Source organism: Oncorhynchus kisutch, linkage group LG12 (genome assembly GCF_002021735.2).
Source record: "Oncorhynchus kisutch isolate 150728-3 linkage group LG12, Okis_V2, whole genome shotgun sequence".
Taxonomy (NCBI): domain Eukaryota; kingdom Metazoa; phylum Chordata; class Actinopteri; order Salmoniformes; family Salmonidae; genus Oncorhynchus; species Oncorhynchus kisutch.
Window position 1 is genome coordinate 5,236,693 of NC_034185.2, and position 17,304 is coordinate 5,253,996.

General features: G+C 45.2%; 2 protein-coding genes across 3 annotated transcripts in view; one reads left to right on the forward strand and one right to left on the reverse strand.

Moving 5' to 3' along the window:
• LOC109879500 (neuronal acetylcholine receptor subunit alpha-2-like) overlaps window positions 1–9,979 on the forward strand; it is a 42,379-nt gene extending 32,400 nt beyond the window's left edge. Inside the window, exons 6-8 of the mRNA XM_031836760.1 lie at window positions 3,203–3,571; window positions 6,560–6,966; window positions 7,390–9,979. Coding sequence (XP_031692620.1) covers window positions 3,203–3,571; window positions 6,560–6,966; window positions 7,390–7,515 — 902 coding nt within the window. The 3' untranslated portion in view covers window positions 7,516–9,979. The remainder of the gene's footprint in view (window positions 1–3,202; window positions 3,572–6,559; window positions 6,967–7,389) is intronic.
• LOC109879499 (protein-tyrosine kinase 2-beta-like) overlaps window positions 9,643–17,304 on the reverse strand; it is a 39,738-nt gene continuing 32,076 nt past the window's right edge. The window contains exons 23-27 of one of the 2 annotated variants that reach the window (XM_031836758.1): window positions 16,463–16,612; window positions 12,986–13,010; window positions 11,914–12,236; window positions 11,723–11,803; window positions 9,643–11,261 (exon numbers count right to left, since the gene is read on the reverse strand). In XM_031836758.1, the coding sequence (XP_031692618.1) occupies window positions 11,040–11,261; window positions 11,723–11,803; window positions 11,914–12,236; window positions 12,986–13,010; window positions 16,463–16,612 (801 nt within the window). In that variant the 3' untranslated portion in view covers window positions 9,643–11,039. Of the gene's footprint in view, window positions 11,262–11,440; window positions 11,498–11,722; window positions 11,804–11,913; window positions 12,237–12,985; window positions 13,011–16,462; window positions 16,613–17,304 lie in introns of those variants that run through there. The other variant, XM_031836759.1, reaches the window with a different exon arrangement.

The following is a 17,304-nucleotide window of genomic DNA, read 5'->3' on the forward strand; positions in this document are numbered from 1 at the left end:
GATAGAGAGAACATGTTTCTAGATAGGGAGAACACGTTCCTGGATAGAGAGAACATGTTCCTGGATAGAGAGAACACGTTCCTGGATAGAGAGAACACGTTCCTGGATAGAGAGACGTATTTCACGTTTCTTAGAAAACGTCTCTTTTGTGCACATTGTAGTGGTTTGTTCTGGACAGTTACTGCTGAAATAAAATTCTGTGTTTACCCCTGGTAAAGGCAGTCTTTTCCATGGTAACAAACCTTTCTGTTTAGTTAATACCCCTGGTAAAGGCAGTCTTTTCCATGGTAACAAACCTTTCTGTTTAGTTAATACCCCTGGTAAAGGCAGTCCTTTCCATGGTAACAAACCTTTCTGTTTAGTTAATACCCCTGGTAAAGGCAGTCTTTTCCATGGTAACAAACCTTTCTGTTTAGGTTATACCCCTGGTAAAGGCAGTCTTTTCCATGGTAACAAACCTTTCTGTTTAGTTAATACCCCTGGTAAAGGCAGTCCTTTCCATGGTAACAAACCTTTCTGTTTAGTTAATACCCCTGGTAAAGGCAGTCTTTTCCATGGTAACAAACCTTTCTGTTTAGGTTATACCCCTGGTAAAGGCAGTCTTTTCCATGGTAACAAACCTTTCTGTTTAGGTTATACCCCTGGTAAAGGCAGTCTTTTCCATGGTAACAAACCTTTCTGTTTAGGTTATACCCCTGGTAAAGGCAGTCTTTTCCATGGTAACAAACCTTTCTGTTTAGGTTATACCCCTGGTAAAGGCAGTCTTTTCCATGGTAACAAACCTTTCTGTTTAGGTTATACCCCTGGTAAAGGCAGTCTTTTCCATGGTAACAAACCTTTCTGTTTAGGTTATACCCCTGGTAAAGGCAGTCTTTTCCACGGTAACAAACCTTTCTGTTTAGGTTATACCCTGGTAAAGGCAGTCTTTTCCATGGTAACAAACCTTTCTGTTTAGTTAATACCCCTGGTAAAGGCAGTCTTTTCCATGGTAACAAACCTTTCTGTTTAGTTTATACCCCTGGTAAAGGCAGTCTTTTCCATGGTAACAAACCTTTCTGTTTAGTTAATACCCCTGGTAAAGGCAGTCCTTTCCATGGTAACAAACCTTTCTGTTTAGTTAATACCCCTGGTAAAGGCAGTCTTTTCCATGGTAACAAACCTTTCTGTTTAGGTTATACCCCTGGTAAAGGCAGTCTTTTCCATGGTAACAAACCTTTCTGTTTAGTTAATACCCCTGGTAAAGGCAGTCCTTTCCATGGTAACAAACCTTTCTGTTTAGTTAATACCCCTGGTAAAGGCAGTCTTTTCCATGGTAACAAACCTTTCTGTTTAGGTTATACCCCTGGTAAAGGCAGTCTTTTCCATGGTAACAAACCTTTCTGTTTAGGTTATACCCCTGGTAAAGGCAGTCTTTTCCATGGTAACAAACCTTTCTGTTTAGGTTATACCCCTGGTAAAGGCAGTCTTTTCCATGGTAACAAACCTTTCTGTTTAGGTTATACCCCTGGTAAAGGCAGTCTTTTCCATGGTAACAAACCTTTCTGTTTAGGTTATACCCCTGGTAAAGGCAGTCTTTTCCATGGTAACAAACCTTTCTGTTTAGGTCATACCCCTGGTAAAGGCAGTCTTTTCCATGGTAACAAACCTTTCTGTTTAGGTTATACCCCTGGTAAAGGCAGTCTTTTCCACGGTAACAAACCTTTCTGTTTAGGTTATACCCCTGGTAAAGGCAGTCTTTTCCATGGTAACAAACCTTTCTGTTTAGTTAATACCCCTGGTAAAGGCAGTCTTTTCCATGGTAACAAACCTTTCTGTTTAGGTTATACCCCTGGTAAAGGCAGTCTTTTCCATGGTAACAAACCTTTCTGTGTAGTTTATACCCCTGGTAAAGGCAGTCTTTTCCATGGTAACAAACCTTTCTGTTTAGTTAATACCCCTGGTAAAGGCAGTCCTTTCCATGGTAACAAACCTTTCTGTTTAGTTAATACCCCTGGTAAAGGCAGTCTTTTCCATGGTAACAAACCTTTCTGTTTAGGTTATACCCCTGGTAAAGGCAGTCTTTTCCATGGTAACAAACCTTTCTGTTTAGGTTATACCCCTGGTAAAGGCAGTCTTTTCCATGGTAACAAACCTTTCTGTTTAGGTTATACCCCTGGTAAAGGCAGTCTTTTCCATGGTAACAAACCTTTCTGTTTAGGTTATACCCCTGGTAAAGGCAGTCTTTTCCATGGTAACAAACCTTTCTGTTTAGGTTATACCCCTGGTAAAGGCAGTCTTTTCCATGGTAACAAACCTTTCTGTTTAGGTTATACCCCTGGTAAAGGCAGTCTTTTCCATGGTAACAAACCTTTCTGTTTAGGTTATACCCCTGGTAAAGGCAGTCTTTTCCACGGTAACAAACCTTTCTGTTTAGGTTATACCCCTGGTAAAGGCAGTCTTTTCCATGGTAACAAACCTTTCTGTTTAGTTAATACCCCTGGTAAAGGCAGTCTTTTCCATGGTAACAAACCTTTCTGTTTAGGTTATACCCCTGGTAAAGGCAGTCTTTTCCATGGTAACAAACCTTTCTGTGTAGTTTATACCCCTGGTAAAGGCAGTCTTTTCCATGGTAACAAACCTTTCTGTTTAGTTTATACCCCTGGTAAAGGCAGTCTTTTCCATGGTAACAAACCTTTCTGTGTAGTTTATACCCCTGGTAAAGGCAGTCTTTTCCATGGTAACAAACCTTTCTGTTTAGGTTATACCCCTGGTAAAGGCAAACATAATGTTTTGTTACCATGGAAAAGACTGCCTTTACCAGGGGTATAAACTCATCTTTTCCATGGTAACAAAACTTTCTGTTTAGTTGCAAAATACACAAAACAAATGTTTTTTCTTCTACTTAAATGTGTGAAAAGCCTAATCCTTTACCGTAAATTGATATTTTGTGGTTAAACTGAAATACCACTTATGATAATTTCTCTCTCTGCCCAACATTAGAAAAACAGAAGTGTTCTATACTGACGTGTGTGTGTGTGTGTGTGTGTGTGTGTGTGTGTGTGTGTGTGTGTGTGTGTGTGTGTGTGTGTGTGTGTGTGTGTGTGTGTGTGTGTGTGTTTTAGGGTGGTTGGATTGGGAGCAAAAATACACATTTCCATTTCCTGCAAGATAGTAAATAAAGTCTGTTTGTTTCTTCTTCTCCTCTTTCTCCTCGTTGTTTCAGACTGTGGGGAGAAGATCACTCTGTGTATCTCCGTCCTCCTCTCCCTCACCGTCTTCCTGCTCCTCATCACGGAGATCATCCCTTCCACCTCCTTGGTCATCCCTCTGATTGGAGAATATCTCCTCTTCACCATGATCTTCGTCACTCTCTCCATCGTCATCACCGTGTTTGTCCTCAACGTCCACCACCGCTCCCCGGGGACCCATAAGATGCCTCGCTGGGTCCACTCTGTCTTCCTGGACCTGATCCCCAGGTGGCTGTTCATGAGGCGGCCCGCGCCGGACGGACGGAGACGCAGGTTGTTGATGCTCCAGCAGGGGGCAGCGGTGGCACGGCACCAGGGACGGACCATCAACCCCAGACCAGCAGGTTAGGTGCTGATAATGATGAGGACCACGTGGGAAATAAGTCCCCAGTCTCTGTTTGCATCCCAAATGGCACCATGTTCCCTATATGCTTCCCTGACCAGGACAAATGGCACCATATTCCTTCTATACTGCCCTGACCAGTACAAATAGCACCATATTCCTTCTATACTGCCCTGACCAGTACAAATAGCACCATATTCCTTCTATACTGCCCTGACCAGTACAAATAGCACCATATTCCTTCTATACTGCCCTGACCAGTACAAATAGCACCATATTCCTTCTATACTGCCCTGACCAGTACAAATAGCACCATATTCCTTCTATACTGCCCTGACCAGTACAAATAGCACCATATTCCTTCTATACTGCCCTGACCAGGACAAATGGCACCATGTTCCCTATATACTGCCCTGACCAGTACAAATGGCACCATGTTCCCTATATACTGCCCTGACCAGTACAAATGGCACCATATTCCTTCTATACTGCCCTGACCAGTACAAATAGCACCATATTCCTTCTATACTGCCCTGACCAGGACAAATAGCACCATATTCCTTCTATACTGCCCTGACCAGGACAAATAGCACCATAGTCCTTCTATACTGCCCTGACCAGGACGTACCACCATATTCCCTCTATACTTCCCTGACCAGGACGTACCACCATATTCCCTCTATACTTCCCTGACCAGGACAAATGGCACCATGTTTCCTCTATACTGCCCTGACCAGGACAAATAGCACCATGTTTCCTCTATACTGCCCTGACCAGGACGTACCACCACCACCAATACCAGACTACCAGATGAGTTTCTTTACATTTTTAACCAGAAAGTCCCATTGAAGTCAGACAACCTTTTTCCTAAGTGAGACCTGGGTCCATATCCACAGAGCCTCTTTAGTCATAAGAGTGCCACCTAGTGGACAGATATTTAGGGGACCTCGTGAGCTGTCTTCACCAGTTCAGAGTTGAGGCCTAATTCATATTATATCCCTAAGTTCTTATATACACTAGGATAATAAATAATCACATATTTTGCTTTAAATTATTTCATGAACCTAAATCCTGTTATTTCAAGTTGTCCCTTTGGAGTGATTTAGAGTAGATGAACGGGGCCAGATACAGAAATCACAGGCCGCAGGGCTGTGTTTTTATCAGAACAGCTTCAGTTCTTCGGTTAATGGGACTCTACAAGGTGTTGAAAGCGTTCCACAGGGATGCTGGCCCATGTTGACTCTACAAGGTGTTGAAAGCGTTCCACAGGGATGCTGGTCCATGTTGACTCTACAAGGTGTTGAAAGCGTTCCACAGGGATGCTGGTCCATGTTGACTCTACAAGGTGTTGAAAGCTTTCCACAGGGATGCTGGCCCATGTTGACTCTACAAGGTGTTGAAAGCGTTCCACAGGGATGCTGGTCCATGTTGACTCTACAAGGTGTTGAAAGCGTTCCAAAGGGATGCTGGCCCATGTTGACTCCGATGCTTCTCACAGTTGTGTCTAGTTGGCTGGATGTCCTTTGGGCAGTGGACCATTTTTGACATATGAAACTGTTGCAGAAATCGTTGCAGTTCATGACACAAACCGTTGCGCCTGGTACCTACTACCATATCCTGTTTAAAGGCACTTCAATCTTTTGTCAAAGGATTCTCAGACCATGAGATACAAAATTCTCTGGTCTGATGAAACCAAGATTGAACTCTTAATGCCAAGCGTCACGTCTGGAGGAAACCTGGCTCCATCTTTACGGTGAAGCATGGTGCTGGCAGCATCAACCGTGTGGGGATGTTTTTCAGCGATATGAACTGGGAAACTAGTTAGGATCAAGGGAAAGATGAGAGGAGAAAAGTACAAAGAGATCCTTGATGAAAACCTGCTCCAGAGCACTCAGGACCACAGACTGGGGTGAAGGTTCACCTTCCAACAGGACAACGACCTTAAGCACACAGCCAAGGCAACGCAGGAGTGGCTTCTGGACAAGTTTCTGAATGTCCTTGAGTGGCCCAACCAGAGCCCGGGCTTGAACCCGATCGAACATCTCTGGAGAGACCTGAAAATAACTGTGTAACCCCATCCAACCTAACAGAGCTTGAGAGGATCTGCAGAGAAGAATGGGAAAAATTCCCCAAATACAGGTGTGCCAAGCTTGTTACATCAGGGGCAGCAGGTAGCATAGTGATTAGAGCATTAGTCCAGTAACCGAAAGGTTGTTAGATCGAATCCTCCGAGCTGACAAGGTAAAAATCTGTCTTTCTGCCCCTGAACAAGGCAGTTAACTCACTGTTCCTAGGCCGTCATTGTAAATAAGAATTTGTTCTTAATAACTGACTTGCCTCGTTGATTAAAGAAAATAAAAATACCCAAGAAGACTGGAGGCTTTAACCGCTGCCAAAGGTGCTTCAACAAAGCCCTGAGTAAAGGGTCTAAATACTTATGTAAATGTCCTATTTCCATTTTTTTATTTATAAATTAGCAAACAGTCTAGTTTGCTTTCTCATTATGGTTTCCATGGTTTTGATGCCATCCGCTCCGTTCCGACCATTAGTATGAACTATGACCTTATGTCCTCTCTTCATCAACCTCAACTGGTTTTAATATCATCCTAAAACCTACTCTGAGCTCTGAGTTTCTTTTTTTGTCTTAAAACCCGGTTTTAACAGGATTCCTAAGAACCTTTTCTGAGATGCTTTGTGGATACATGCCCAGGTAGCAATAAGGACCACAATGGAAATAAATCGGTAGATTGAGTTTTTCTTATGTTCATATGATGTTCATATGATGTTAATCTATATATGTTGTATTCACTCCCATAGAAGAGACAACTCTTTGGGGCCCTTTCCCGGTCACAGATTAATCCCAGTCTTCCACTAACAACCGCTCTCAGTGAGCATGTCTTTAAAGTCCAAGACTAGACCATCTGTGTCCCGAATACCAGCCCTATATGTATTTCAAATTTCTCAAATTCATTTCTCTTCTTGCTCCCAGGCCTAGGCCTTCCTCCCTTCCTCAGCACCTCAGCCAGCTGGCTCCGGGACGGAGGAGGGACAACGGAGGACCTACAAAGACGGACACTTTGTTATGAGGACCTTGAGCTGGGGGAGCTGACTTCTTACTTCTCCTTCCGTCCTCCGTCACCCAGACCTCCGGGCTCCACCCCTCCGCCCCAGCAGAACCATCCACACCCAGGGGCAGGGCAGCCTCATAACCGCCTGGATGGAGGGGTTGAAGGAGGAGGTGGGGTGAATAGAAGGGTTAACCCGACCCAGCGACCGGCTAACTTGGTGTCAGACTCTAGAGAGATAGAGTTCCCTCTGTCTCCCAGTGTGATACGTGCTCTGGAGGGACTGCACTATATCGCAGACCACCTGAGGGCAGAGGACGCAGACTTCAGTGTGAGTATTTATGTTATACAGATCCTTTGTATTCCAGTTAAAGGATCTTTCCATTTCTGAAATGCCAAGTATCTACAATGACTACCCAGAAAACCATTCGGTAGTGACGGTATACCGGTATACTGGTTATGACAGGCATTTAGCAACACAGATGAACGGGGTAGCATTTGTAGCTCTAATATTGCACATAGCTGCTATTTGTTGTTGTTGTAGAACATTCAATTACAATGATTGTTCAACTTAAACCATCATGATCATTGCACTCAATCCAACTAAAAGTGTTATCATTCATTCATATGTCTCTCTCTCTTATCTCTCTCTCTCTCTTTCTCTCATCTCTCTCTCTTATCTCTCTTTCTCTCTCATCTCTCTCATCGCTCATCTCTCTCTCTCTTTCTTTCTCTCATCTCTCTCTCCATCCAGGTGAAGGAAGACTGGAAATACGTTGCCATGGTGATCGACCGTATCTTCCTGTGGATGTTTATCATTGTGTGTCTCCTAGGAACCATTGGACTCTTCCTTCCTCCCTGGCTGGCTGGCATGATATAGGACCTGGACTCTTCCTCCCTCCCTGTCTGGCCAGCATGATATAGGACCTGGACTCTTCCTCCCTTCCTGGCTGGCCAGCATGATATAGGACCTAGACTCTTCCTCCCTCCCTGGCTGGCCAGCATGATATAGGACCTGGGCATTTCCTTCCTACCTGGCTGGCCAGCATGATATAGGACCTGGACACTTCCTTCCTACCTGGCTGGCCAGCATGATATAGGACCTGGACACTTCCTTCCTACCTGGCTGGCCAGCATGATATAGGACCTAGACTCTTCCTCCCTCCCTGGCTGGCCAGCATGATATAGGACCTGGACTCTTCCTTCCTACCTGGCTGGCCAGCATGATATAGGACCTGGACACTTCCTCCCTCCCTGGCTGGCCAGCATGATATAGGACCTGTACTCTTCCTCCCTCCCTGGCTGGCATGATATAGGCCCTGGACTCTTCCTCCCTCCCTGGTTGGCTAGCATGATATAGGACCTGGACTCTTCCTCCCTCCCTGGCTGGCTGGCATGATATAGGCCCTGGACTCTTCCTCCCTCCCTGGCTGGCCAGCATGATATAGGACCTGGACTCTTCCTCCCTCCCTGGCTAGCCAGTATGATATAGGACCTGGACACTTCCTTCCTACCTGGCTGGCCAGCATGATATAGGACCTGGACACGTCCTCCGTCCCTGGCTGGCCAGCATGATATAGGACCTGGACTCTTCCTTCCTACCTGGCCAGCATGATATAGGACCTGGACTCTTCCTCTACCTGGCCAGCATGATATGGGACCTGGACTCTTCCTTCCTACCTGGCTGGCCAGCATGATATAGGACCTGGACTCTTCCTTCCTTCCTACCTGGCCAGCATGATATAGGACCTAGACTCTTCCTCCCTCCCTGGCTGGCCAGCATGATATAGGACCTAGACACTTCCTCCCTGGCTGGCCAGCATGACATAGGACCTGGACACTTCCTCCCTCCCTGGCTGGCCAGCATGATATAGGACCTGGACATGTCCTCCCTCCCTGGCTAGCCAGCATGATATAGGACCTGGACTCTTCCTCCCTGGCTGGCCAGCATGATATAGGACCTGGTCTCTTCCTTCCTACCTGGCCAGCATGATATAGGACCTGGACTCTTCCTCCCTAGCTGGCCAGCATGATATAGGACCTGGACTCTTCCTTCCTACCTGGCCAGCATGATATAGGACCTGGACTCTTCCTCTACCTGGCCAGCATGATATGGGACCTGGACTCTTCCTTCCTACCTGGCTGGCCAGCATGATATAGGACCTGGACTATTCCTTCCTACCTGGCTGGCCAGCATGATATAGGACCTGGACTCTTCCTTCCTACCTGGCTGGCCAGCATGATATAGGACCTGGACTCTTCCTTCCGACCTGGCTGGCCAGCATGATTTAGGACCAGGGGTCTGGGCCTGAGATCTACCATGCCTGGCCGGCATGATTTAGGATCTGGGGTCTGGGCCTGAGATCTACCATTCCTGGCACAAGACTGGCTGGCATCACCTAGGGCCAGTAGACCTAACCTCTACCTTCTGCCCCCGGAGCAGGCTGGCACAGTGGAACTAGCACTACGACAACGGTGTGCAGTAACTTGAACCAGTAGGTTGTTTTTTTAGCAGAAAATGGTAGTTTAGGAAGATGATGAACTGTTACGGAACATCGTATCCAGGCAGGCAGAAGACCGTCGGGCACAGCAACAATATCAAACACATGCTGTTGTGGTAATAAATACTGTATAAACAGAAACGCATGTTTTGGGAATTTGGGAGTCGATAGGAATGAAAATGTCAGATTTTAGTAATTGATTTAAAGTTTGCACCAAGAGTACTGATTGAAGTCTTTACATTGGCCTAACGTAAGACAATGGGAACATCCTACAAAAAAAAAACACCGAAAAATGTTTGTTAATAACATTTACGACACAAATTATAATTTTTGTAACGTTGGGACTATAAATATTCTATCGGCACAAAACTTAGTTCTGAGATATTGAGTATTAAAGTTTTCACAGCCTCGATCTCAGAATTGTTTTGATGTGAATTCTTCTTTCATAACCCAGTAAGGTCGTGACCTTAAAGGGAGCACAAGTACAGAGTATCAAAAATCCTGAGACATTTGTAAAAACAGTTTTATTAGGGGGGGTGCAATCACAGGTAGATAGAACCTTATGGCTCTGAAATGTCAATCTGGGTTCAATCTAATACACATCTAAGTTTTAAAGAAGACTGTAGCTAGTTGAATACATAGTTGATAGATGAATACCCTATTTAGATAAAATAGAGTCAGAACACCTTTCATAAAATGTATTACGATCATTAGCGTACTTGTTGTCATCACCGAACAGTGTGTTTTGTTGCTTGCGTTCCATTATTGTTGGCTAGACTAGCCTAGACCATATTTAGGAGGGGATGGTAAAGACGTGTTCCGATTGGTTCGCCTGTATTGGTTCATGCTTGTGATTGGATAGCAGATAGCACCAAGATCAAATGGCTTTATGCAGATATAATTTTCTAGTTTTTCATTTTTTTTCCCACTTAACATGAACTTAAAAAAAAAAAGTATAATTTCACAGATATATGAATTACCATCTAAAGATCAATTATATGTAACTAATTCCTTTTTGACTAAAGATGTATAGTCCCCAAGGTCTTGTTTTGTCACAGTGTCTGTCTGACATGTTTATTTAAGATCGGTCCATTGTCTCTATCCATGATGATACAGATGAATACAAGATAGGGGAGGAAACATTGAAGGGTGCAGGATATTAACTGGCATTTTCCTAACTTTCCTAAATTCTCTATCATAGCACAGAAAACATCATTTTACTTATATTTAAATAAAAAAAATACAATACTGTCAGTTAAATTTAATATACTACAAACCTGATGTAAAAACAGAAAGGTAATGGGTATTATATCTATTTGGTCAAACTCTTAGTCTAGAAACAAATATTACACATTCCATGAAACAACACACATCTATTGATCTGGCCAGTATTACTAGAAACATGAATACATCTATTGATCTGGCCAGTATTACTAGAAACATGAATACATCTATTGATCTGGCCAGTATTACTAGAAACATGAATACATCTATTGATCTGGCCAGTATTACTAGAAACATGAATACATCTATTGATCTGGCCAGTATTACTAGAAACATGAATACATCTATTGATCTGGCCAGTATTACTAGAAACATGTGAAAATAACCTAGAAGTAAATTAACCTGGATACCTAAACAGATAGAGAAACTATTTAAAATAACCGATTACAATTCAAGACACGAGATGATACAGAAATCACAACACCAATTACAAAACCAAAAAATGTGAAAGTCATCTTTTCTGATAGTTTTAATTCTGACACACTTAATTCAACTTAAAATGAAACCTTGACCACTGTACTCCCAAGTCCATCCATTCAGTCGCAACATACTTGGCTCTGACCCGTCCTCCAGTTTAAAAAAAGAAGAAGAAGTGGGTGTCCCGTGGGTATTTACCCCACTATGGGGTCTCCGGTTTGGGCTTGGCCAGGTTGGCCCTGACCCTGGCCTGGTCCACAGCATCCAGAAGGTTCTTCCCATCCATGGCCAGGTTGTGTGCTGCAGTCAGCATCTGTTTCTTACACTCTTCCTTCAGAGAGGTGATGGCGTTCTGCTGGGCCAGACGCATCTTACTGATCAACTCTGACATGTCGTTGTTCAACAGCTTCTGGGTCCCCTCGATCTGACCAGGGGGAAAGAGGGGGAGGAGAGAAGGGAGAGAGGGAGTGGGGAAGAGGAGACAGGGAATAGTTAGTCAACTATGACATGTCGTTGTTCAACAGCTTCTGGGTCCCCTCGATCTGACCAGGGGGAAAGAGGGGGAGGAGAGAAGGGAGAGAGGGAGTGGGGAAGAGGAGACAGGGAATAGTTAGTCAACTATGACATGTCGTTGTTCAACAGCTTCTGGGTCCCCTCGATCTGACCAGGGGGAAAGAGGGGGAGGAGAGAAGGGAGAGAGGGAGTGGGGAAGAGGAGATAGGGAATAATTTGTCAACTCTGACATGTCATTGTTCAAATTGACCAGAGGGACATATGAGAGAGGAGGGGAGGAGAGGACAGAAGAGTGGATGAGATAGATATTATACTACAGTCTGGACGCTGGTCTGTTTTCTGCTTAATAATATGATATATAATTACTCTTACCTCTGTCCTAATGGACTTATGGAGGGTCGGCAGAATATCATCCACACTGCGTATCAGACTCCTTAAGGTCAGCCCTACAGACTGGAGAGAGAGAAGACCTTTGACCTTCATAATGCAGCTGTATATATAGCTTATAGCTACTGCATTACTACTATGATACAGTGTTTCAAGTCAGCAGCTCCATGTCTTACCTTGATGACGGTGATGTACTCCTCCGGCTGCAGTGTGTTCACATCGTTCTTCAGCTGCACTACCACCTGGACCAGCTCCATGACCGCCTGGTACACCTTATCATCTGAACGGTCTAGCTCTGCAGTGGGGCGGGCCTGGGCTGTAGGGGCGACCTGGGCTGTAGGGCCGGCCTGGGCTGTAGGGCCGGCCTGGGACGTAGGGGCGGCCTGGGTCGTAGGGCCGGCCTGGGTCGTAGGGGCGGCCTGGGATTTAGGGCCGGCCTGGGCTGTAGGGCCGGCCTGGGCTTTAGGGCCAGTGAGATGCAGGGGCTTGTCTGGTGGGGCTGGTTTTCAGAGTGGAGAGTAGGATGAGAATGAAAGGGGAGAGGAGACGAGAGACCAGGAATAAAAGGGGAGAGGGGACGAGAGACCAGGAATAAAAGGGGAGAGGGGACGAGAGACCAGGAATAAAAGGGGAGAGGGGACGAGAGACCAGGAATAAAAGGGGAGAGGGGACGAGAGACCAGGAATAAAAGGGGAGAGGGGATGAGAGACCAGGAATAAAAGGGGAGAGGGATGAGAGACCAGGAATAAAAGGGGAGAGGGGATGAGAGACCAGGAATAAAAGGGGAGAGGGGATGAGAGACCAGGAATAAAAGGGGAGAGGGGATGAGAGACCAGGAATAAAAGGGGAGAGGGGATGAGAGACCAGGAATAAAAGGGGAGAGGGGATGAGAGACCAGGAATAAAAGGGGAGAGGGGATGAGAGACCAGGAATAAAAGGGGAGAGGGGATGAGAGACCAGGAATAAAAGGGGAGAGGGGATGAGAGACCAGGAATAAAAGGGGAGAGGGGATGAGAGACCAGGAATAAAAGGGGAGAGGGGATGAGAGACCAGGAATAAAAGGAGAGAGGGGATGAGAGACCAGGAATAAAAGGGAAGAGGGGATGAGAGACCAGGAATGAAAGGGGAGAGGGGATGAGAGACCAGGAATGAAAGGGGAGAGGATGAGAGAAGCTAAAAGCTGTGTCTTTTAGACATACACCTCCTATTCTATTTCTAGGATATTCTTAATTAAGATTTATCACTCACCATGTCCAGTCTCTGGTTCTGGTAACTGCAGACAGAGAGAAAAATAAGATTATAGGACAGTGATTATATTGACCTGATAAAGAAAGATGGCACCGCAGTGGATAGTGGCCGTCTGACAATTCTGCTATTTTGAGTCTGTTTTTTAATGCTGATCGTAACTTTTATTTTTTTCGTCTCTGCCATAATTTCCTAATGACAAAAACATTGCTGTTCCAATGTCAAGAAGCTATCAGTAAACTCAATTTGGATGAAAATGTCTACATCGAGCAGTCAGGAGCTCTGGACGTTCTGCTTACTCAGGACCCAGGCCCTAATCGCCGGGACTCGAAAGAGGAAACGGTTGCAAAAGAGGGGCGGCATCCTGACGAGACTACGTCGGCGAACAAATAGACCGCCATTTCCCTCTGTTCTATCGGTCACTGGAGAAAAGACTGGATGAGCTCCTATCGAGACTATCCTACCAACCTTAAAAAAAACTGTAACTCTCTTATGTAATTTCTATGAGTCGTGCCTGAACGAGGACACGGATAACATACATCTTGTTGGGTTTTCTACGCAGAGTCAAGACTTGGATGGCAGACTCGAGTACAATGAGGGGAAGAGCGGTGTGTTCTTTGTTAACACAGCTGGTGTGTGATCTCTAATGTTATTAATAAGGAAGTCTCAAGTTTTTGGCTCGCCTGTATTAGAATACCTGATGATAAACTGTAGACCACACTATCTACCAAGAGAGTTTATCTATATTTTTTGTAGTGGTTTATTTACCACCACAAACCGATGCTGGTACTAAGACCGCACTCAACGAGGTGTAATGGGCCATAAGCAAACAAGAACATTCCCATCCAGAGGCGGTGTTTCTAGTGGCCAGGGATTTTAATGAAAATGTCATCTGTTTTACCAACTCTGACCAAAACAGCGTGTCACCTGTGAAACATGTCACCAGGATCTGCTTGTAGCATCCTAACCAAGAAGACTAAATGCTGTTTTCGCTGCCAAAAGTGCTTCAACAAAGTACTGATTAAAATGTCTGAATACTTATATAAATGTGATATAAGTTTTTTATTTGTAATACATTTGCAAGAATTTAAAAAAATCCGGGCTATTGTGATGTCATTATGGGGTATTTTGTGTAACCGAAAGGTTGCTTGATCGAATCCTCTGAGCTGACAAGGTAAAAATCTGTCATTCTGCCCCTGAACAAGGAAGTGAACCCACTGTTCCTAGACCAGTTAACCCACTGTTCCTAGACCAGTTAACCCACTGATCCTAGGCCAGTTAACCCACTGTTCCTAGACCAGTTAACCCACTGTTCCTAGACCAGTTAACCCACTGTTCCTAGACCAGTTAACCCACTGTTCCTAGACCGGTTAGCCCACTGTTCCTAGACCAGTTAGCCCACTGTTCCTAGACCAGTTAACCCACTGTTCCTAGACCAGTTAGCCCACTGTTCCTAGACCAGTTAGCCCACTGTTCCTAGACCAGTTAGCCCACTGTTCCTAGACCAGTTAACCCACTGTTCCTACACCAGTTAACCCACTGTTCCTAGACCAGTTAACCCACTGTTCCTACACCAGTTAACCCACTGTTCCTACACCAGTTAACCCACTGTTCCTACACCAGTTAACCCACTGTTCCTAGACCAGTTAACCCACTGTTCCTAGACCAGTTAACCCACTGTTCCTAGACCAGTTAACCCACTGTTCCTAGACCAGTTAACCCACTGTTCCTAGACCAGTTAACCCACTGTTCCTAGACCAGTTAACCCACTGTTCCTAGACCAGTTAACCCACTGTTCCTAGACCAGTTAACCCACTGTTCCTAGACCAGTTAACCCACTGTTCCTAGACCAGTTAACCCAATGTTCCTAGACCAGTTAACCCACTGTTCCTAGACCAGTTAACCCACTGATCCTAGACCAGTTAACCCACTGTTCCTAGACCAGTTAACCCACTGATCCTAGACCAGTTAACCCACTGATCCTAGACCAGTTAACCCACTGATCCTAGACCAGTTAACCCACTGTTCCTAGGCCAGTTAACCCACTGATCCACTGTTCCTAGACCAGTTAACCCACTGATCCTAGGCCAGTTAACCCACTGATCCACTGTTCCTAGACCAGTTAACCCACTGATCCTGGACCAGTTAACCCACTGTTCCTAGACCAGTTAACCCACCGTTCCTAGACCAGTTAACCCACCGTTCCTAGACCAGTTAACCCACCGTTCCTAGACCAGTTAACCCACTGATCCTGGACCAGTTAACCCACTGTTCCTAGACCAGTTAACCCACTGTTCCTAGACCAGTTAACCCACCGTTCCTAGACCAGTTAACCCACTGTTCCACTGTTCCTAGACCAGTTAACCCACTGATCCTAGACCAGTTAACCCACTGTTCCTAGACCAGTTAACCCACTGTTCCTAGACCAGTTAACCCACTGATCCTATACTAGTTAACCCACTGTTCCTAGACCAGTTAACCCACTGATCCTAGACCAGTTATTCATTGACCAGTTAACCCACTGCGCCTAGACCAGTTATTCACTGACCAGTTAACCCACTGTTCCTAGGCCAGTTATTCACTGACCAGTTAACCCACTGTTCCTAGACCAGTTATTCACTGGGTTTTATTTTATTCCTCGTGTTCCTCTATTTTCGTTATTTGTAATATTTAAAATCTTTCTCTTTGTTGGAAAGGACCTGTCAGTCAGCATTTCACTGACAGTCAACACCTGTTGTTTACGAAACATGTGACAAATAACATTGGATTGTTGTTAGGACTCCGGGACTGTTGTTAGGACTAGGGGATGGTTGGCAGGGCATTCTAAGGGTTGGTTGTTAGGATTCCGGGACTGTTGTTAGGACTAGGGGATGGTTGGCAGGGCATTCTAAGGGTTGGTTGTTAGGACTCCGGGACTGTTGTTAGGACTAGGGGATGGTTGGCAGGGCATTCTAAGGGTTGGTTGTTAGGACTCCGGGACTGTTGTTAGGACTAGGGGATGGGGATGGTTGGCAGGGCATTCTAAGGGTTGGTTGTTAGGACTCCGGGACTGTTGTTAGGACTAGGGGATGGTTGGCAGGGCATTCTAAGTGTTGGTTGTTAGGACTCCGGGACTGTTGTTAGGACTAGGGGATGGGGATGGTTGGCAGGGCATTCTAAGGGTTGGTTGTTAGGACTCCGGGACTGTTGTTAGGACTAGGGGATGGTTGGCAGGGCATTCTAAGGGTTGGTTGTTAGGACTCCGGGACTGTTGTTAGGACTAGGGGATGGTTGGCAGGGCATTCTAAGGGTTGGTTGTTAGGACTCCGGGACTGTTGTTAGGACTAGGGGATGGTTGGCAGGGCATTCTAAGGGTTGGTTGTTAGGACAGACCAGGAGATGGTTGCTAGTGTGGATAGGGGGCCGGTCCTTAGGTTGGAAATGGGGCTGGTTAAGGTGGACTAGGTCTAGGGGTTTAAAGGTCGGAGGTATATTTCCTACCAGGAGTCTCTCCTCCTTGGTCAGCCACTTGTTGTCCTCCATCATCTGTTGTTTCTGATGTCTCATCGTCTCCTGCATACGCTCTCTCTCCATCTGCCACAACCGCTGGGCGTCCTCCTTACTGGACGGCTCCACCATCAACTCTCCCTCCTGGTGGAAGGGAGACATGCACACACGCACACAAACACGCAGGCACACACACAAAAGCATGCAAACACACACACAAACTCATTCATATAGTACAGAGCAAGTAATACAGTAGCCTTGCTTGTTGGGCTTATAGCAATAACACAAGGCTTTAAAGGGCAAGGACATGTGACTGGGACAGTCCTCAAAACTACAACTAGATAACTAGTCTAGATGGAAGGAAACTACAACTAGATAACTAGTCTAGTTGGAAGGAAACTAGAACTGGATAACTAGTCTAGATGGAAGGAAACTAGAACTGGATAACTAGTCTAGATGGAAGGAAACTAGAACTAGATAACTAGTCTAGATGGAAGGAAACTAGAACTAGATAACTAGTCTAGATGGAAGGAAACTAGAACTAGATAACTAGTCTAGATGGAAGGAAACTAGAACTAGATAACTAGTCTAGATGGAAGGAAACTAGAACTAGATAACTAGTCTAGATGGAAGGAAACTAGAACTAGATAACTAGTCTAGATGGAAGGAAACTAGAACTAGATAACTAGTCTAGATGGAAGGAAACTAGAACTAGATAACTAGTCTAGATGGAAGGAAACTAGAACTAGATAACTAGTCTAGATGGAAGGAAACTAGAACTAGATGACTAGTCTAAAAGGAAGGAAACTAGAACTAGACAACTGGTCTAAAATGAA